Here is a 21,984-nt window from a genome sequence, read left to right on the forward strand (position 1 = left end):
CTCTTATTGTGTGGCGGTGAGAGTTCATTCTTGTTCTCAGTTTCTGCCCTGTCTCCCCCACATACAGACCCCCAGTTGGACATTTAGTACAAATAATTAGGTACACCACATTAGAAGTGACGCAGCTGAAAGTACCTGGGATCTTGTAGTCCTGATGTGAATTGGGGATCTTTATCTTGTCCGTGGTCATTATAAATGGACAGGTTTTACATTTTTTCTGGTTGCAAGGAAAGGTACCTGCAGCTGTTGGAGAGGACAGGGGGCTTCTGACAATGATGCTTCTTAGATTTGGGGGCTGCCTAAAACACAGTAGTGGGGGGTCTGGAGGATTGTAGTCGGGCATCTTTTTGTAGTAAAGGTTGTAATTTCCGTGCAGCTCCCCTTAGCACCTCCAGATTTGGATTGTAGGTGACCACTAGAGGTACCCGGTTATTTTCTTCTTTAGCTTTGTAATGTAGCAGGTGATTCCTTGATATTCTGGTGGCTCTTGTAATCTGGTTTTCAATTGTTCTTGGATGGTCGCCCTGATAAAAAAAGGTCTTTTTGAGGCGACCAAGGTGTTCATCCCTATCCATGGGGTTGGAACATATGCAATTGTATCTGATGGCTTGGCTGTAGACAATGGAGTTTTTTATGTGTTTTGGATGGAAACTGTCCCATTTAAGGTATGTTGGACGGTCGATTGGCTTCTGATACAGGGATGTCTCTATTTTATTGTTCTGCAGCTTAATGATGGTGTCCAAAAAGTTAATTTCAGTACAGGAGTAGTTGAGTGTCAAGTTGATGGTGGGATGAAATTGATTAAACTGTTCATGGAACGTCTTTAGCTGCGGCTCAGACTCCGTCCAGTGTTATGGCTGGCAATCAGGCAACACAGCGTGCAGTAATCAGCGCACATACAGAGATCTGGCAATAACCAAAAACAATAGGACGAGCTCTGAGACGTGGAATCTCTGTAGACTGCAGTACCTGATCTATCCTCACACAACTATAAGCAGCAGTGGATTGCGCCTAACAACTACCTATGCAACTCGGCACTGCCTGAGGAGCTGACTAGCCTGAAGATAGAAATACAAGCCTGACTTACCTCAGAGAAATACCCCAAAGGAATAGGCAGCCCCCCACATATAATGACTGTTAGCAAGATGAAAAGACAAACGTAGGAATGAAATAGATTCAGCAAAGTGAGGCCCGATATTCTAGACAGAGCGAGGATAGCAAAGAGAACTATGCAGTCTACAAAAAACCCTAAAACGAAAACCACGCAAAGGGGCAAAAAGACCCACCGTGCCGAACTAACAGCACGGCGGTGCACCCCTCTGCTTCTCAGAGCTTCCAGCAAAAGACAATAGCAAGCTGGACAGAAAAAAACAGAAAACAAACTAGAAGCACTTATCTAGCAGAGCAGCAGGCCCAAGGAAAGATGCAGTAGCTCAGATCCAACACTGGAACATTGACAAGGAGCAAGGAAGACAGACTCAGGTGGAGCTAAATAGCAAGGCAGCCAACGAGCTCACCAAAACACCTGAGGGAGGAAGCCCAGAGACTGCAATACCACTTGTGACCACAGAAGTGAACTCAGCCACAGAATTCACAACAGTACCCCCCCCTTGAGGAGGGGTCACCGAACCCTCACCAGAACCCCCAGGCCGACCAGGATGAGCCACATGAAAGGCACGAACAAGATCTGGGGCATGGACATCAGAGGCAAAAACCCAGGAATTATCTTCCTGAGCATAACCCTTCCATTTGACCAGATACTGGAGTTTCCGTCTAGAGACACGAGAATCCAAAATCTTCTCCACAATATACTCCAATTCCCCCTCCACCAAAACAGGGGCAGGAGGCTCCACAGATGGAACCATAGGTGCCACGTATCTCCTCAACAACGACCTATGGAATACATTATGTATGGAAAAGGAGTCTGGGAGGGTCAGACGAAAAGACAATCATCCTGGTCAGCGGAAACAAAACATCTCAGATATGTTTCCAAGGTCTGATTGGTTCGTTCGGTCTGGCCATTAGTCTGAGGATGGAAGGCCGAGGAGAAAGATAGGTCAATGCCCATCCTACCACAAAAGGCTCGCCAGAACCTCGAGACAAACTGGGAACCTCTGTCAGAAACAATATTCTCAGGAATGCCATGTAAACGAACCACATGCTGGAAGAACAAAGGCACCAAATCAGAGGAGGAAGGCAATTTAACCAAGGGCACCAGATGGACCATTTTAGAAAAGCGATCACAGACCACCCAAATGATCGACATTTTTTGAGAAACGGGAAGGTCAGAAATGAAATCCATCGAAATATGTGTCCAAGGCCTCTTCGGGACCGGCAAGGGCAAAAGCAACCCACTGGCACGTGAACAGCAGGGCTTAGCCCTAGCACAAATTCCACAGGACTGCACAAAAGCACGCACATCCCGTGACAGAGATGGCCACCAGAAGGATCTAGCAACCAACTCCCTGGTACCAAAGATTCCTGGATGACCGGCCAGCACCGAACAATGAAGTTCAGAGATAACTTTACTAGTCCACCTATCAGGGACGAACAGTTTCTCGGCCGGACAACGATCAGGTTTATTAGCCTGAAATTTCTGCAACACTCTCCGCAAATCAGGGGAGATGGCAGACACAATGACTCCTTCCTTGAGGATACTCGCCGGCTCAGATAACCCCGGAGAGTCGGGCACAAAACTCCTAGACAGAGCATCCGCCTTCACATTTTTAGAGCCCGGAAGGTATGAAATCACAAAATCAAAACGAGCAAAAAATAACGACCAACGGGCCTGTCTAGGATTCAAGCGCTTGGCAGACTCGAGATAAGTCAAGTTCTTATGATCAGTCAATACCACCACGCGATGCTTAGCACCCTCAAGCCAATGACGCCACTCCTCGAATGCCCACTTCATGGCCAGCAACTCTCGGTTGCCCACATCATAATTACGCTCAGCAGCAGAAAATTTCCTGGAAAAGAAAGCACATGGTTTGAACACTGAGCAACCAGAACCTCTCTGTGACAAAACCGCCCCTGCACCAATCTCAGAAGCATCAACCTCGACCTGGAACGGAAGAGAAACATCTGGTTGACACAACACAGGGGCACAGCAAAAACGACGCTTCAACTCCTGAAAAGCTTCCACGGCAGCAGAAGACCAATTAACCAAATCAGCACCCTTCTTGGTCAAATCGGTCAATGGTCTGGCAATGCTAGAAAAATTACAGATGAAGCGACGATAAAAATTAGCAAAGCCCAGGAATTTCTGCAGACTTTTTAGAGATGTCGGCTGAGTCCAATCCTGGATGGCCTGAACCTTAACCGGATCCATCTCGATAGTAGAAGGGGAAAAGATGAACCCCAAAAATGAAACTTTCTGCACACCGAAGAGACACTTTGATCCCTTCACGAACAAGGAATTAGCACGCAGTACCTGGAAAACCATTCTGACTTGCTTCACATGAGACTCCCAATCATCTGAGAAGATCAAAATGTCATCCAAGTAAACAATCAAGAATTTATCCAGATACTCACGGAAAATGTCATGCATAAAAGACTGAAAAACAGATGGAGCATTGGCAAGTCCGAACGGCATCACCAGATACTCAAAATGACCCTCGGGCGTATTAAATGCCGTTTTCCATTCATCTCCCTGCCTGATTCTCACCAGATTATACGCACCACGAAGATCAATCTTAGTAAACCAACTAGCCCCCTTAATCCGAGCAAACAAGTCAGAAATCAATGGCAAGGGATACTGAAACTTAACAGTGATCTTATTAAGAAGGCAGTAATCAATACACGGTCTTAGCGAACCATCCTTCTTGGCTACAAAAAAGAACCCTGCTCCCAATGGTGACGACGATGGGCGAATATGTCCCTTCTCCAGGGACTCCTTCACATAACTGCGCATAGCGGTGTGTTCAGGTACGGACAAATTAAATAAACGGCCCTTAGGGAATTTACTACCAGGAATCAAATCGATAGCACAATCACAATTCCTATGCGGAGGTAGGGCATCAGACTTGGACTCTTCAAATACATCCTGAAAGTCCGACAAGAACTCTGGGATGTCAGAAGGAATGGATGACGAAATTGACAAAAATGGAACATCACCATGTACCCCCTGACAACCCCAGCTGGTTACCGACATAGAGTTCCAATCCAATACTGGATTATGGGTTTGTAGCCATGGCAACCCCAACACGACCACATCATGCAGATTATGCAACACCAGAAAGCGAATAACTTCCTGATGTGCAGGAGCCATGCACATGGTCAGCTGGGCCCAGTACTGAGGCTTATTCTTGGCCAAAGGTGTAGCATCAATTCCTCTCAACGGAATAGGACACCGCAAAGGCTCCAAGAAAAATCCACAACGTTTAGCATAATCCAAATCCATCAGATTCAGGGCAGCGCCTGAATCCACAAACGCCATGACAGAATACGATGACAAAGAGCACATTAAGGTAATGGACAAAAGGAATTTGGACTGTACAGTACCAATAACGGCAGAGCTATCGAACCGCCTAGTGCGTTTAGGACAATTAGAAATAGCATGAGTAGAATCACCACAATAGAAACACAGTCTGTTCAGACGTCTGTGTTCTTGCCGTTCTACTTTAGTCATAGTCCTGTCGCACTGCATAGGCTCAGGTTTACTCTCAGGCAGTACCGCCAGATGGTGCACAGATTTACGCTCGCGCAAGCGACGACCGATCTGAATGGCCAAGGACATAGACTCATTCAAACCAGCAGGCATAGGAAATCCCACCATTACATCCTTAAGAGCTTCAGAGAGACCCTTTCTGAACAAAGCCGCTAGTGCAGATTCATTCCACAGAGTGAGTACTGACCATTTCCTAAATTTCTGACAATATACTTCTACATCATCCTGACCCTGGCATAAAGCCAGCAGATTTTTCTCAGCCTGATCCACTGAATTAGGCTCATCGTAAAGCAATCCGAGCGCCAGGAAAAATGCATCAACATTACTCAATGCAGAATCTCCTGGTGCAAGAGAAAACGCCCAGTCCTGTGGGTCGCCGCGCAAAAAAGAAATAATAATCAAAACCTGTTGAATAGGATTACCAGAAGAATGAGGTTTCAAGGCCAAAAATAGCTTACAATTATTTCTGAAGCTCAGGAACTTAGTTCTGTCACCAAAAAACAAATCAGGAATCGGAATTCTTGGTTCTAGCATCGATTTCTGATCAATAGTATCTTGAATCTTTTGTACATTTACAACGAGATTATCCATTGAGGAGCACAGAGCCTGAATATCCATGTCCACAGCTGTGTCCTGAAGCACTCTAATGTCTAGGGGAAAAAAAAGACTGAAGACAGAGCTAAGAAAAAAAAATGATGTCAGGATTTCTTTTTTCCCTCTATTGGGAATCATTGGTGTGGCTCCTTGTACTGTTATGGCTGGCAATCAGGCAACACAGCGTGCAGTAATCAGCGCACATACAGAGATCTGGCAATAACCAAAAACAATAGGACGAGCTCTGAGACGTGGAATCTCTGTAGACTGCAGTACCTGATCTATCCTCACACAACTATAAGCAGCAGTGGATTGCGCCTAACAACTACCTATGCAACTCGGCACTGCCTGAGGAGCTGACTAGCCTGAAGATAGAAATACAAGCCTGACTTACCTCAGAGAAATACCCCAAAGGAATAGGCAGCCCCCCACATATAATGACTGTTAGCAAGATGAAAAGACAAACGTAGGAATGAAATAGATTCAGCAAAGTGAGGCCCGATATTCTAGACAGAGCGAGGATAGCAAAGAGAACTATGCAGTCTACCAAAAACCCTAAAACGAAAACCACGCAAAGGGGCAAAAAGACCCACCGTGCCGAACTAACAGCACGGCGGTGCACCCCTCTGCTTCTCAGAGCTTCCAGCAAAAGACAATAGCAAGCTGGACAGAAAAAAACAGAAAACAAACTAGAAGCACTTATCTAGCAGAGCAGCAGGCCCAAGGAAAGATGCAGTAGCTCAGATCCAACACTGGAACATTGACAAGGAGCAAGGAAGACAGACTCAGATGGAGCTAAATAGCAAGGCAGCCAACGAGCTCACCAAAACACCTGAGGGAGGAAGCCCAGAGACTGCAATACCACTTGTGACCACAGAAGTGAACTCAGCCACAGAATTCACAACAGTCCAGATGATTAAAATGTCATCAATGTAGCGGTAGTACGCCAGAGGCCTGATGGGACACGAGGACAAAAAGTCGCTTTCAAACTTGGCCTTGAAAAGATTTGCATACTGTGGGGCCATTTTACTTCCCATCGCTGTGCCAGTCTCCTGTTGATAGATCTTCTTGTCAAATTCAAAGTAATTGTGGGTGAGGACGAATTTTATAAGTTTCACCATAGAATTTGCATCGGTCCCTGTGTTTTCCAGGAAGAATTTGCAGGCATTTAATCCATCCTGGTGTGGGATATTGGAGTACAGAGATTCCACATCCATGGTGGCCAGGATGGTTCCTTCTGGTAGAGGACCTATTACTTCTAGTTGCGGTGTTAAGTTCAGGGTTTGCGGTCAGTACAGGTCCCACCTTCTCCAGAGTACGTCTCATGCTGCTCCAAGGCCACCAGATCATAACAGTACAACTGGCCAACAATGAGTTAATTGCATATCAGAAGAAGGGAGGAAAGATTTTGAGCTATTTTTTTTTCCTTAGCCTGTTTGGTCTGTTCCTCCCTCTTAATCTCTGGGTGGCTGCGGAACCTAGTAATAACATGAATGTTCAGGAGTTAGTTTCTCGGGTGGATCAGCTTGCTGCTAGGGTACAGGGTATTTCAGATTATATTGTTCAGACTCCTGCCTTAGAACCTAAGATTCCTACTCCTGATTTATTCTTTGGTGACAGATCCAAATTTTTGAGTTTCAAAAATAACTGTAAACTGTTTTTTGCATTAAGACCCCGGTCTTCTGGTGATCCTATTCAGCAGGTTAAAATCATCATATCCCTGCTGCATGGTGACCCACAGGATTGGACATTTTCCCTGGAATCTGGCAATCCTGCTTTGCTTAATGTTGATTCTTTCTTTCAAGCATTGGGGTTATTGTATGATGAGCCTAATTCTGTGGATCAAGCTGAGAAGATCTTGTTGGCCCTGTGTCAAGGTCAAGAAGCGGCAGAATCGTATTGCCAGAAATTTAGAAAATGGTCTGTACTGACTAAATGGAATGAGGATGCCTTGGCGGCAATTTTCAGAAAGGGTCTTTCTGAATCCGTTAAAGATGTTATGGTGGGGTTCCCCACGCCTGCTGGTCTGAGTGATTCTATGTCTCTGGCCATTCAGATTGATCGGCGCTTGCGCGAGCGCAGAGTTGTGCACACTGTGACGTTGTCTTCTGAGCGGAGCCCTGAGCCTATGCAGTGTGATAGGATTTTGTCTAAAGCTGAACGTCAAAGATTCAGGCGTCAGAATAGGTTGTGTTTTTACTGCGGCGATTCTGCTCATATTATTTCTGATTGCCCTAAGCGTACAAAGAGAATCGCTAGTTCTGTTACCATCAGTACTGTACAACCTAAATTTCTGTTATCTGTGACCTTGATCTGCTCATTATCATCATTTTCTGTTATGGCATTTGTGGATTCAGGCGCCGCTTTGAACTTAATGGACTTAGAATTTGCCAGACGTTGTGGTTTCCCCTTGCAGCCTTTGCAGAACCCTATTCCTTTAAGGGGCATTGATGCTACACCGTTGGCTACAAATAAACCTCAGTTTTGGACACAGCTGACCATGCGCATGGCGCCAGCCCATCAGGAAGATTGTCGTTTTGATATTATGATGATATTGTGCTGGGTTTTCCATGGTTACAGCTACATAATCCGGTGTTAGATTGGAAATATATGTCTGTGACTAGTTGGGGTTGTCAGGGGGTTCATGATCACGTTCCTTTGATGTCAATTTCCTCTTCCCCCTCTTCTGAAATTCCTGAGTTTTTGTCAGATTTCCAGGATGTATTTGATGAGCCCAAATCCAGTTCCCTTCCACCGCATAGAGACTGTGATTGTGCTATTGACTTGATTCCAGGTTGTAAGTTCCCTAAGGGCCGACTTTTCAACCTGTCTGTGCCAGAACATGCCGCCATGCGGAGCTATATTAAGGAGTCTTTGGAGAAGGGGCATATTCGGCCATCTTCTTCACCGTTGGGAGCAGGTTTTTTTTTTGTTGCCAAGAAGGATGGCTCCTTGAGACCCTGTATTGATTATCGCCTCTTGAATAAGATCACAGTTTCCTAGGATTAAGGGGGCTAGCTGGTTTACTAAGATTGACCTTCGAGGGGCATATAATCTTATTCGTATTAAGCAGGGTGATGAATGGAAAACTGCATTTAATACGCCTGAAGGCCATTTTGAATACCTTGTGATGCCATTCGGACTCTCTAATGCTCCATCTGTGTTCCAATCCTTCATGCATGATATCTTTTGGCGTTATCTTGATAAATTCATGGTTGTATATTTGGTTGATATTTTGATTTTTTCCGATGATTGGGAGTCTCATGTGAAAAAGGTCAGGATGGTATTTCAGATCCTCCGTAATAATGCTTTATTTGTGAAGGGGTCAAAGTGCCTCTTTGGAGTGCAGAAGGTTTCTTTTTTGGGCTTCATTTTTTCTCCCTCATCTATAGAAATGGATCCGGTTAAGGTTCAGGCCATTCATGATTGGATTCAGCCCACATCTGTGAAGAGCCTTCAGAAATTCTTGGGCTTTGCTAATTTTTATCGTCGTTTCATTGCCAACTTCTCCAGTGTGGTTAAACCTCTGACCGATTTGACGAAGAAAGGCGCTGATGTGGTGAATTGGTCCTCCGCGGCTGTTTCTGCCTTTCAGGAGCTTAAACGCCGATTTACTTCTGCCCCTGTGTTGCGTCAGCCGGATGTTTCTCTTCCACTTCAGGTTGAGGTTGACGCGTCTGAGATTGGGGCAGGGGCCGTTTTGTCTCAGAGGAATTCTGATGGTTCCTTGATGAAACCGTGTGCCTTCTTTTCTCGGAAGTTTTCGCCTGCAGAACGTAATTATGATGTCGGCAATCGGGAGTTGTTGGCTATGAAGTGGGCATTTGAGGAGTGGCGACATTGGCTTGAGGGGGCCAAGCACCGTATTGTGGTCCTGACCGATCATAAGAATCTGATTTACCTCGAGTCTGCCAAACGACTGAATCCTAGACAGGCTCGATGGTCCCTGTTTTTCTCCCGTTTTGATTTTGTGGTCTCGTACCTTCCTGGTACTAAGAATGTTAAGGCGGATGCCCTCTCTAGGAGTTTTTTTCCTGATTCCCCTGGGGTTCTTGAGCCGGTCGGCATTCTGAAGGAAGGGGTGATTCTTTCTGCCATCTCCCCTGATTTACGACGGGTTCTTCAGGAGTTTCAGGCTGATAAACCTGACCGCTGTCCAGTGGGGAAACTGTTTGTTCCTGATAGATGGACTAGTAAAGTGATTTCTGAGGTTCATTGTTCTGTGTTGGCTGGCCATCCTGGGATTTTTGGTACCAGAGATTTGGTTGGTAGGTCCTTTTGGTGGCCTTCTTTGTCGCGTGATGTGCGTTCTTTTGTGCAGTCCTGTGGGATTTGTGCGCGGGCTAAGCCTTGCTGTTCCCGCGCTAGTGGGTTGCTTTTGCCTTTGCCGGTCCCTGAGAGACCATGGACGCATATTTCTATGGATTTTATTTCAGATCTTCCGGTTTCCCAGAGGATGTCGGTTATCTGGGTGGTTTGTGACCGGTTTTCTAAGATGGTTCATTTGGTACCTTTGCCTAAATTGCCTTCTTCTTCTGATTTGGTTCCGTTGTTTTTTCAGCATGTGGTTCGTTTGCATGGTATTCCGGAGAATATTGTGTCCGATAGAGGTTCCCAGTTTGTTTCTAGGTTTTGGTGGGCCTTTTGTGTTCGGCTGGGCATTGATTTGTCTTTTTCTTCCGCATTTCATCCTCAGACAAATGGCCAGACCGAGCGAACTAATCAGACTTTGGAAACTTATTTGAGATGCTTTGTGTCTGCTGATCAGGATGATTGGGTGGCTTTCTTGCCATTGGCCGAGTTTGCCCTTAATAATCGGGCTAGTTCTGCGACCTTGGTTTCGCCTTTTTTTTGTAATTTTGGTTTTCATCCTCATTTTTCTTCAGGGCAGGTTGAGCCTTCTGACCTTCCTGGTGTGGATTCTGTGGTTGACAGGCTGCAGCAGATTTGGGCTCATGTGGTGGACAATTTGGTGTTGTCTCAGGAGGAGGCTCAACGTTTTGCTAACCGTCGTCGGTGTGTTGGTTCCCGGCTTCGGGTTGGGGATTTGGTCTGGTTGTCTTCCCGTCATGTTCCTATGAAGGTTTCTTCCCCTAAGTTCAAGCCTCGGTTTATTGGTCCTTATAGGATTTCTGAGATTATCAATCCAGTGTCTTTTCGTTTGGCCCTTCCAGCCTCTTTTTCCATCCATAATGTGTTCCATAGATCTTTGTTGCGGAAGTATGTAGTGCCCGTTGTTCCCTCTGTTGATCCTCCGGCCCCGGTGTTGATTGATGGGGAGTTGGAGTATGTGGTTGAGAAGATTTTGGATTCTCGTTTTTCGAGGCGGAGGCTTCAGTATCTGGTCAAATGGAAGGGTTATGGCCAGGAGGATAATTCTTGGGTTGTTGCCTCCGATGTTCATGCTGACGATTTGGTTTGTGCCTTTCATTTGACTCGTCCTGATCGGCCTGGGGGCTCTGGTCAGGATTCGGTGACCCCTCCTCAAGGGGGGGTACTGTTGTGAATTCTGCTCTTGGGCTCCCTCCGGTGGTTATGAGTGGTAGTGCTGCGGTAGTTGGATCGCAGCATTTATCAGGTGTATCTATTTTTTGCAATTTGGACTGGGCTATTTAGTCTTGCTTGATCCTTTAGTCAGTGCCAGTTGTCCATTGTTTTTGGAGGATTCACATCCATACCTGGTCTCTTCTGTTTGCTGTGCTTTTCTTCAAAGATAAGTCCTGCTTGGTTTTTTCTGTCCACCTGCTGTGGACCTTATAGTTCTGTGCATTTTCATGTTTTTGTCTTGTCCAGCCTAGTCTGTGAAGGATTTTTTGCAGCCTAGCTATTTCTCTGGAGATGCAGATATACCCTCCATGTCTTTAGTCAGATGTGGTGTTTTGTATTTTCTGTGGTGGATATTTTCTAGTGTTTTAATACTGACCGCATAGTATTCTGTCCTATTCTTTCTTTTTAGCTAGTATGGCCTCCTATGCTAAATCCTGATTTCATGTCTGCGTATGTTATTTCCCTCTCCTCTCACAGTCAATATTTGTGGGGGGCTGTCTGTCATGATCCCAATGGCAGGGGATCACAAAAGGACAAGCACAAAAAATAAAACAAGCTCTAGGGTGATGGAAACTGAGCTGACCGCGCTCCTGAACCTAACCACACAACTAGCAGTAGCCGGGGAACGTGCCTACGATGATCCTAGACGTCTCGCTCCAGCCGAAGGACTAACTTCCCCTATAAGAAGAAATACAGACCTCACTTGCCTCCAGAGATACACCCCACAGAAATAGCAGCCCCCCACATGTAATAACGGTGAAATGAGAGGAAATCACAAACGTAGAGATGAAAACAGAATCAGCAAAAATGAGGCCCGCTAAAGCTAGATAGCAGAGGATACAAAAATGAACTGCGTGGTCAGCGAAAAACCCTTCAAAAAAACCATCCTGAAATTACTTGAACTCATGTGCCAACTCATGGAACATGAGGAGTAATTTCAGCCCACTAGAGCAACCAGCAGAAATCACATAACTGCAAGCTGGACTAAGACATAATGCAAACAAAACAAAGAACCGGAAAATCAAAACTTAGCTTGTCCAGAAGATCACAGACGCAGGGAGCAGAGGTAAACAGACACGCTGATTACATTGATAGCCGGCGAGGAAATGACAAGAAAGCCAGGTTAAATAGGAAACACCCATAACCTGATGGAACAGGTGGACACCAGAGACTGCAGAAACACAAGTCACCCAGTACCATCAGTAACCACCAGAGGGAGCCCAAAAACAGAACTCACAACAGTACCCCCCCCTTGAGGAGGGGTCACCGAACCCTCACGAGAACCACCAGGGCGACCAGGATGAGCCCTATGAAAAGCACGGACCAAATCGGCAGCATGAACATCAGAGGCAATCACCCAAGAATTATCCTCCTGACCATAACCCTTCCACTTGACCAAATACTGGAGCCTCCGTCTGGAAACACGAGAATCCAAGATCTTCTCAACAACATACTCCAATTCACCCTCCACCAGCACCGGATCAGGAGGCTCAAGAGAAGGAACGACAGGTACCTCATACTTCCGCAACAACGACCGATGGAACACATTATGAATAGCAAACGATGCCAGGAGATCCAAACGAAACGACACAGGGTTAAGAATTTCCAAGATCTTATAGGGACCGATGAACCGAGGCTTGAACTTAGGAGAAGAGACCTTCATAGGAACAAAACGAGAAGACAACCACACCAAGTCCCCAACAAGAAGTCGAGGACCCACGCGGCGACGGCGATTAGCAAACTGCTGAGCCTTCTCCTGGGACAACTTCAAATTGTCCACCACATGACTCCAAATGCGATGTAACCTATCCACCACCATGTCCACTCCAGGACAATCAGAAGGCTCAACCTGACCAGAGGAAAAACGAGGATGAAACCCCGAATTGCAAAAGAAAGGAGAAACCAAGGTAGCAGAACTAGCCCGATTATTAAGGGCAAACTCGGCAAGCGGCAAAAAGGAAACCCAGTCATCCTGATCAGCAGAAACAAAACACCTTAAATAAGTTTCCAAAGTCTGATTAGTTCGTTCCGTCTGGCCATTCGTCTGAGGATGAAATGCAGACGAAAAGGACAAATCAATGCCCATCTTAGCACAAAACGTACGCCAAAATCTAGACACAAACTGGGATCCCCTGTCAGAAACGATGTTCTCCGGAATGCCATGCAAACGAACCACGTTTTGAAAAAACAGAGGGACCAACTCAGAGGAGGAAGGTAACTTAGGCAAGGGCACCAGATGAAACATCTTAGAAAAGCGGTCACACACAACCCAGATGACGGACATCTTTTGAGAGACAGGGAGATCCGAAATAAAGTCCATGGAAATGTGCGTCCAAGGCCTCTTCGGAATAGGCAAAGGTAACAACAATCCACTGGCCCGAGAACAGCAAGGCTTAGCCCGAGCGCAAACTCCACAAGACTGCACGAAAGAACGCACATCCCTCGACAAGGAAGGCCACCAAAAAGACCTGGCCACCAAGTCTCTAGTATCAAATATTCCAGGATGACCTGCCAACACAGAAGAATGAACCTCGGAGATGACTCTACTGGTCCAATTATCCGGAACAAACAGTCTTTCCGGCGGACAACGATCAGGTTTATCCGCCTGAAACTCCTGCAAAGCACGTCGCAAATCTGGGGAGACCGCCGACAAAATCACTCCATCCCTAAGGATACCAGTAGGCTCAGAATTTCCAGGGGAATCAGGCACAAAACTCCTAGACAAAGCATCCGCCTTCACATTCTTTGAACCTGGCAGGTATGAAACCACAAAATTGAAACGAGAGAAAAACAGTGACCAACGAGCCTGTCTAGGATTCAGGCGCTTAGCAGACTCAAGGTACATCAGATTTTTGTGATCAGTCAAGACCACAACACGATGTCTAGCACCCTCAAGCCAATGACGCCACTCCTCAAATGCCCACTTCATGGCCAAAAGCTCCCGATTACCAACATCATAATTTCGTTCAGCGGGCGAAAATTTTCTAGAAAAGAACGCACATGGCTTCATCACTGAGCCATCGGAACTTCTCTGTGACAAAACCGCCCCCGCTCCGATCTCGGAAGCATCAACCTCAACCTGAAAAGGAAGCGACGTATCTGGCTGACGCAACACAGGAGCAGAAGAAAACCGGCGCTTAAGTTCCTGAAAGGCCTCCACAGCCACAGGAGACCAATCAGTAACATCAGCACCCTTTTTAGTCAAATCCGTCAAAGGCTTAACCACACTAGAAAAATTAGTTATGAAGCGACGATAAAAATTAGCAAAGCCCAAGAACTTCTGTAGACTCTTAAGAGATTTAGGCTGCGTCCAGTCACAAATAGCCTGAACCTTGACGGGATCCATCTCAATAGTGGAAGGGGAAAAAATATACCCCAAAAAAGAAATCTTCTGGACTCCAAAGATACATTTAGAACCCTTTACAAACAAAGAATTGGCCCGCAGGACCTGAAACACCTTCCTGACCTGCTGAACATGAGACTCCCAGTCATCAGAAAAAACCAAAACATCATCCAAATACACGATAATAAATTTATCCAGGTATTCACGGAAAATATCATGCATAAAAGACTGGAAGACAGAAGGAGCATTAGAAAGTCCAAAAGGCATCACCAAATACTCGAAATGGCCCTCAGGTGTATTAAATGCAGTTTTCCACTCATCCCCCTGCCTTATCCGCACAAGATTATACGCACCCCTAAGATCAATCTTAGTGAACCATTTAGCCCCCTTAATGCGAGCAAACAAATCAGTCAACAATGGCAAAGGATACTGATATTTGACTGTAATATTATTCAAAAGACGATAATCTATGCAAGGCCTCAAGGAACCATCTTTCTTAGCCACAAAAAAGAAACCTGCTCCCAAAGGGGATGAAGATGGACGGATATGTCCCTTTTCCAAGGATTCCTTAATATAATTCCGCATAGCAGCATGCTCTGGCACTGACAGATTGAACAAACGACCTTTAGGGAACTTACTGCCAGGAATCAAATCTATAGCACAATCGCAATCCCTGTGAGGAGGAAGCGAACTGAGCTTAGGCTCCTCAAAAAGCTCCTGATAATCAGACAAAAATACCGGAACCTCAGAAGGAGTAGATGAAGCAATAGAAATCGGAGATGCATCATCATGAACCCCCTGACATCCCCAGCTTAACACAGACATTGTTTTCCAGTCCAGGACTGGGTTATGAATTTGTAACCATGGCAGACCAAGCACTAAGACATCATGTAAATTATACAGTACCAGAAAGCGAATCACCTCCTGATGAGCGGGAGTCATACGCATGGTCACTTGTGTCCAGTACTGAGGTTTATTCATAGCCAAAGGCGTAGAATCAATTCCTTTCAAAGGAATAGGAACTTCCAGAGGTTCCAGACTAAACCCACAGCGATTGGCAAATGACCAATCCATAAGACTCAGGGCAGCGCCTGAATCCACATAGGCATCGACGGAAATGGATGATAATGAACAAATCAGCGTCACAGACAGAATGAACTTAGACTGTAAAGTACCAATGGTAACAGATTTATCAATCTTTTTTGTGCGTTTAGAGCATGCTGATATAACATGAGCTGAATCACCACAATAAAAACACAATCCATTTTTCCGCCTATAATTTTGCCGTTCACTTCTGGACTGAATTCTATCACATTGCATTATCTCAGGTGCCTGCTCAGAAGACACCGCCAAATGGTGCACAGGTTTGCGCTCCCGTAAACGCCGATCAATCTGAATAGCCATAGTCATGGACTCATTCAGACCTGTAGGCGCCGGGAACCCCACCATAACATCTTTAATGGCTTCAGAAAGACCATCTCTGAATTTTGCAGCCAGAGCGCACTCATTCCACTGAGTAAGCACCGACCATTTCCGAAATTTCTGACAATATATTTCTGCTTCATCTTGCCCCTGAGAGAGAGCCAATAAAGCTTTTTCAGCCTGAATCTCAAGAATAGGTTCCTCATAGAGCAAACCCAATGCCAGAAAAAAACGCATCCACATTGAGCAACGCAGGATCCCCTGGTGCCAATGCAAATGCCCAATTCTGAGGATCCCCCCGCAGGAACGATATAACAATCTTGACCTGCTGAGCAGGGTCTCCAGAGGAGCGAGATTTCAAGGAAAGAAACAACTTGCAATTATTCCTAAAATTCAAAAAACTAGATCTATCTCCAGAAAAAAACTCTGGGACAGGAATTCTAGGTTCAGAGATAGGCGTATGTACAACAAAATCTTGTATATTTTGAACCTTAGCAGCAAGATTATTCAGGCTAGAAGCCAAACTCTGGACGTCCATGATTAACAGCTAAAGTCTGAGCCATTCAAGGATTAAGAGGAGGAAAGAAGCAATTAAGGCTAGGCAGCACACACTGAGGAGGGAAAAAAAAAAAAAACTCAGACTACTTTTCCTCCTACTTCAGCCAAAACCATGACCAATTTTTATTTATTTTTTTTTTTTTTTTATTTTTTTTTTTAGGGCCGGCTATACTGTCATGATCCCAATGGCAGGGGATCGCAAAAGGACAAGCACAAAAAATAAAACAAGCTCTAGGGTGATGGAAACTGAGCTGACCGCGCTCCTGAACCTAACCACACAACTAGCAGTAGCCGGGGAACGTGCCTACGATGATCCTAGACGTCTCGCTCCAGCCGAAGGACTAACTTCCCCTATAAGAAGAAATACAGACCTCACTTGCCTCCAGAGATACACCCCACAGAAATAGCAGCCCCCCACATGTAATAACGGTGAAATGAGAGGAAATCACAAACGTAGAGATGAAAACAGAATCAGCAAAAATGAGGCCTGCTAAAGCTAGATAGCAGAGGATACAAAAATGAACTGCGCGGTCAGCGAAAAACCCTTCAAAAAAACCATCCTGAAATTACTTGAACTCATGTGCCAACTCATGGAACATGAGGAGTAATTTCAGCCCACTAGAGCAACCAGCAAAAATCACATAACTGCAAGCTGGACTAAGACAAAATGAAAACAAAACAAAGAAGCGGAAAATCAAAACTTAGCTTGTCCAGAAGATCACAGACGCAGGGAGCAGAGGTAAACAGACACGCTGATTACATTGATAGCCGGCGAGGAAATGACAAGAAAGCCAGGTTAAATAGGAAACACCCATAACCTGATGGAACAGGTGGACACCAGAGACTGCAGAAACACAAGTCACCCAGTACCATCAGTAACCACCAGAGGGAGCCCAAAAACAGAACTCACAACAGCTGTCTTTCCTTTGGGGATTTTCTCTGAGGCAAGATAGGTTTCCTGTTTCTGTCTTTAGGGGTAGTTAGTTCTTAGGTTGTGTCGAGGGGTCTAGAGAGTGTTAGGTACCCCCCACGGCTACTTCTAGTTGCGCTATTAAGTTCAGGGTTTGCGGTCAGTACAGGGACCACCTTCTCCAGAGTCTGTCTCATGCTGCTCCAAGGCCACCAGATCATAACATAGTTTATTCAATAGGTCAGTTGTGTCCTGAATGAAGCTGGGTGTATCCTTTACCAGGGGTTTAAGAATACCCTCTACCCATCCAGATACCTGCTCAGTAAGGTGCCCACTAGGGTTGAGCGAAATGGGTCGAACAATTTCAAAAGTCGCCGACTTTTGGCAAGGTCGGGTTTCATGAAACCCGACCCGACCCCTGTGTGGGGTCGGCCATGAAGTCGGCGATCTTTTGAATCTGGAATCGGAATTCCGATACCGATTCCCGATATGTTTAAGATATCGGGAATTGGTATCGGAATTCAGATTAAAGTGTAAAATAAAGAATTAAAATAAAAAATATTGCAATACTTACCCTCTGACGCGCCCTGGTACTAACCGGCAGCCTTCCTCCTTCGAATCCGCGCTTCCAGGACCTTGCCGTGACGTCGCGGTGACGTCGCGGCTTGTGATTGGTCGCGCGGCCGCCCATGTGACCGCTCGCGCCACCAGTCAGAAGCCGTGACGTCACCAAAGGTCCTTCAAGCGCTGATTCTTAGGAAGGAAGGCTGTCGGAAAGAAGCAGGGCGCGTCCGAGGGTGAGTATATACCTAATAGGAATATACTCACCCTCGGACGCGCCCTGCTTCTTTCCGACAGCCTTCCTTCCTAAGAATCAGCGCTTGAAGGACCTTCGGTGACGTCACGGCTTCTGATTGGTCGCGCGAGCGGTCACATGGGCGGCCGCGCGACCAATCACAAGCCGCGACGTCACCGCGACGTCACGGCAAGGTCCTGGAAGCGCGGATTCGAAGGAGAAAGGTTCCCGGTTAGTACCAGGGCGCGTCAGAGGGTGAGTATAGCGAAATTTTTTATTTTAATTCTTTATTTTACACTAAAATATGGATCGCAGGGCCTGAAGGAGAGTTTCCGCTCCTTCAGACCCTGGAAACCATGGAAACCCTATGCACTGCATTGGGTTTCGAGTTTCGGCCGACCCCGACTTTTTTATAGGATCGGCCGATTTCACTCGACCCGACTTTTGAAAAAGTCGGGTTTCGTGAAACCCGACCCGATCCTATAAAAGTAAAGGTCGCTCAACCCTAGTGCCCACACATGAAATAATTGGTCTTCCTGGGTTTCCAGATTTGTGGATTTTGGGAGCATGTAGAATGTCCCTGTTCTGCAGTGTATCAAGCAATCTCACTCACACAGGATGATTGCCTGAAAAAACAATCCTCAAAACACGGGCTAGTGACAGCACAGCAACATGGAAATATAGCTCCATCACCACCTACAATAGAGGCCACCAAGCCATCTGCTGCATTCTCAAAAAATATTAGTACTTACTGAGGCGCCCAGGGCCACAGACCGGGACGCCGCCGTGACACATCCCTTTAAATAAGGGACCTGGTACCTAGTACCCCACGGCCCTGGCGGGCATTTCATAGCACCTAGTTTTTTACATTCCCCTCCCCCCAAAAAAAACACCAATAACTGTGCCATCTGTCCAACAAATGAAAAATAAAGGAATTCTTAAATGTGGGGAAAAAAAACTTTGTGACTGTTGTAAAAATAGAGTTCCCCTGTGGTTCTGATGTGTGTGTGCTGTGACCGGTGTATGTGGACTTTTCCATGTCGGCCGCACCACATGGTGACTATGGGATCTATGAATGGTCATAGACATAATGTGGAAATAGGCTTTAATAATAATAATCTTTATATAGCGCCAACATATTCCGCAGCGCTTTACAGTTTAACAGTATCAAACACAACAGTCATAAGTAACAACGTTAACAATACAATAATTAAAGCGAAATAAGCCGCCCCTGCTCGTGAGAGCTTACAATCTACAATGAGGTGGGGAGATACAAAGTACAGGTGTGTATTTACAATGATGTATTTACAATGATGGTCCGGCCATCTTCAGGGGGTGGGGGATAGATGAAGATAGTGAATGGGCTACACACACACAAACATAAAATGACTTTGATTAGTGAACGTGATAGGCCGCTCTGAACAAATGTGTTTTGAGCGAGCGCCTAAAACTATGCAAATTGTGGATGGTCCTAATATCTTGGGGTAGAGCATTCCAGAGGATTGGTGCAGCACGGGAGAAGTCTTGGAGTCAGAAGTGGGAGGTTTCTGAAAGAGTTTCTCAGCACATCGCTCTTACACATAACAAAAACTTTGAATGTATAAAAGTCACAGTGATAAAACAAAGTCCTGCACCCACGAGAAACAGAAACGTAATGACAGAGTCCTACTGGATGTGCAGACTGCAAAGTCAGTAAATCCTTTTATCAGGCAAATGATGAAGGCCGAAACGCATTGTGTTTTGTTTTTTTTTTTATAATTTTTTATTGTCTTTTATAAAATGTAGCATTTTACTTAGACAATAAAATATCATCTGATTCAATATCAGAGGTACGCGGTTCTTCCGCTATATAACCCTCTTATTCCAAATTGGATTAGGGATCCTCTGAAGGAAGCGCCCGGAAACTTCCTTATTCACATTATTAAAGGGGTTGATCACATTGGTTAGAATAGAAAAAAAAGAAAAATCAACCAGCTCAGTCCTCAATGTAGCTGGATCTGCACAGAAGGCCGCGCTCCACGCCACCGCACGCCGTGAATTAGACACAGGGAAGGAAAGAGCTGATCCCGCTGCTGATCCACAGTTCATGGAGACGAGGCTAAAACCATCAAGTCTTTATTCCAGAAGAATTAAAAATCAATAGAAAAATACAAAATACAGGAACAAACCTCCTCTATGATGGGAAAGTAGTTGGGGGGACGGAGAATAATGAGGACACCCCACCATGTGGGAGGTTTCTTTCCCGTATTTTTGAATTTTTCTAATGATTTTTTTTTTGTTTTTATTTCTTCTGGAATAAAGACTTGATGGTTTTAAACTCGTCTCCATGAACTGTGGATCAGAAGCCGGATCAACTTTCTCCTTCACTTCTGCAGCCTCTTCCCACCATGAGCTGCTGTCACCCCCCAGACAGTAGCTGGTGGTCCCGCAATATTGAACATTTTTGTTGCTGCTCAACAATCTTTTATTTCTCTTTTATGTTTCCTGATTTGTCTTTTATACCCATTTCTATTCAATATTTCTTTCAGGAATAACAGAAGGAGCCCCGCAGCCTCGAGACCCGACCATAAGGAACTGCACTGTGAACCCCCCAGTAAGAGCCTAGTATTCAATATCCAGGTCCCTGTTCACACTGAATTATCTGCCCCCGAAGGGAGGAGAAGTCCGGGGCTGTACGGCCGCATGTAGCAATATTCAGAATGAATGGTCTGAGATGTGTCGCCTTCACATCACTAGAGCAGACAGAATAGGCTGACACTTACTATAAGCTGTGCTGTACAGACTGGGGCAGGACGAGTCATCTCATTAGCATTATCGTTTATTAAGACATTAAGATTATGTGTGTATGTCCGGGATTGGCATCGGCACCGCCGCAGCTACAGCCACAAAATTTTGCACAGTCACACGTCTGGACCCCGAGAGCGTCATAGGCTACGTTGTGAGGTGAAATTTTAACCCCGCGCGTTCCAATTCACCAAACAATTTTGCCCCTATCTACATAATGGGGAAAAAGTGAAAGGAAAAGTGTTGGAGGCGTCGCAGCTACAGCCACAAAATTTTGCACAGTCACACGTCTGGACCCTGAGAGCGTCATAGGCTATGTTGTGAGGTGAAATTTTAACTCCGCGCTTTCCAATTCACCAAACAATTTTGCCCCTATCTACATAATGGGGAAAAAGTGAAAGGAAAAGTGTAGGAGGCAAATTGACAGCTGCCAGATGTGAACAAGGGGGACTTAAAGAGTGAGAGCGATGGTGCCAAAGAGTATATACCGTACAGTTGCTAAGGTGGGGCCCCGACATGGGATACTCACCACACACGGGGATATGAACACACACACAAAAGGCGCCACACACTACCACGTGCTTGAACACATATTACCCTCAGCACACATTTCACCACAAATACACCAACCTCGCCACATAAAAGTCGAAACACAAAAGTCGTCGCTCAAAACTCGCCATGCGCAAAACTCGCCACATGCAAAACTAAGCTCACGCAAAACTCGCCACACGTGCAAAACTCACCTCATGGAAAACTCGCCACACGCAAAACTTTCACACGCGGAAAAATTGCCACATGCACAAAAGTTGCAACACATGCAAAAGTTGCCTCACGCAAAACTTGCGCATACTCAAAACGCACCACACATAAAACTCGCCACGCGCAAAACTCGCCATGCACAAAACTTGCTGCACACAACTTGCTACACTAACCTGTCACATGCAACTCGACACACAAAAAGTTGCTACACGCATGTCGCCACACAAAACTCATCTCACAAAAGTCGCTACATGTATGTCGCCACATGCAACTCAACACACACAACTTGACACATGAAACTCGCCCTAAAACACACACAAGTCTGGTATTATCCTTCAAAGCTAAAAATCTGATTAATAAGCAGACAAACTACAAGAGCAACAAATGTACCATATAGGAAATACGGCAGCTGTCAGTCACATGACCTGTCTATTATGTGTATGTGTGAGCTAATATATACTGCCAGGGGGAGGGCTTCCTGTTGGCTGGGGATTTATCAGGCTGCCAATTTAGCTTACAAATACTGAAGTAAAAATACTGAGCAAATAACATGTGAACGAGGTCTAATACAGGAGATCACACACAGATATATACTATATACAGGG

At 45.5% G+C, this 21,984-nt stretch overlaps 1 protein-coding gene across 1 annotated transcript in view; it reads left to right on the forward strand.

Annotated features, from left to right (window-relative positions):
* Positions 1-21,984, forward strand: part of XPNPEP2 (X-prolyl aminopeptidase 2) — a 110,100-nt gene that overhangs the window by 2,614 nt on the left and 85,502 nt on the right. Inside the window, exon 2 of the mRNA XM_069746091.1 lies at positions 20,365-20,429. Within this exon, the coding sequence (XP_069602192.1) occupies positions 20,365-20,429 (65 nt within the window). The remainder of the gene's footprint in view (positions 1-20,364; positions 20,430-21,984) is intronic.

Source organism: Ranitomeya imitator, chromosome 2 (genome assembly GCF_032444005.1).
Source record: "Ranitomeya imitator isolate aRanImi1 chromosome 2, aRanImi1.pri, whole genome shotgun sequence".
NCBI lineage: Eukaryota > Metazoa > Chordata > Amphibia > Anura > Dendrobatidae > Ranitomeya > Ranitomeya imitator.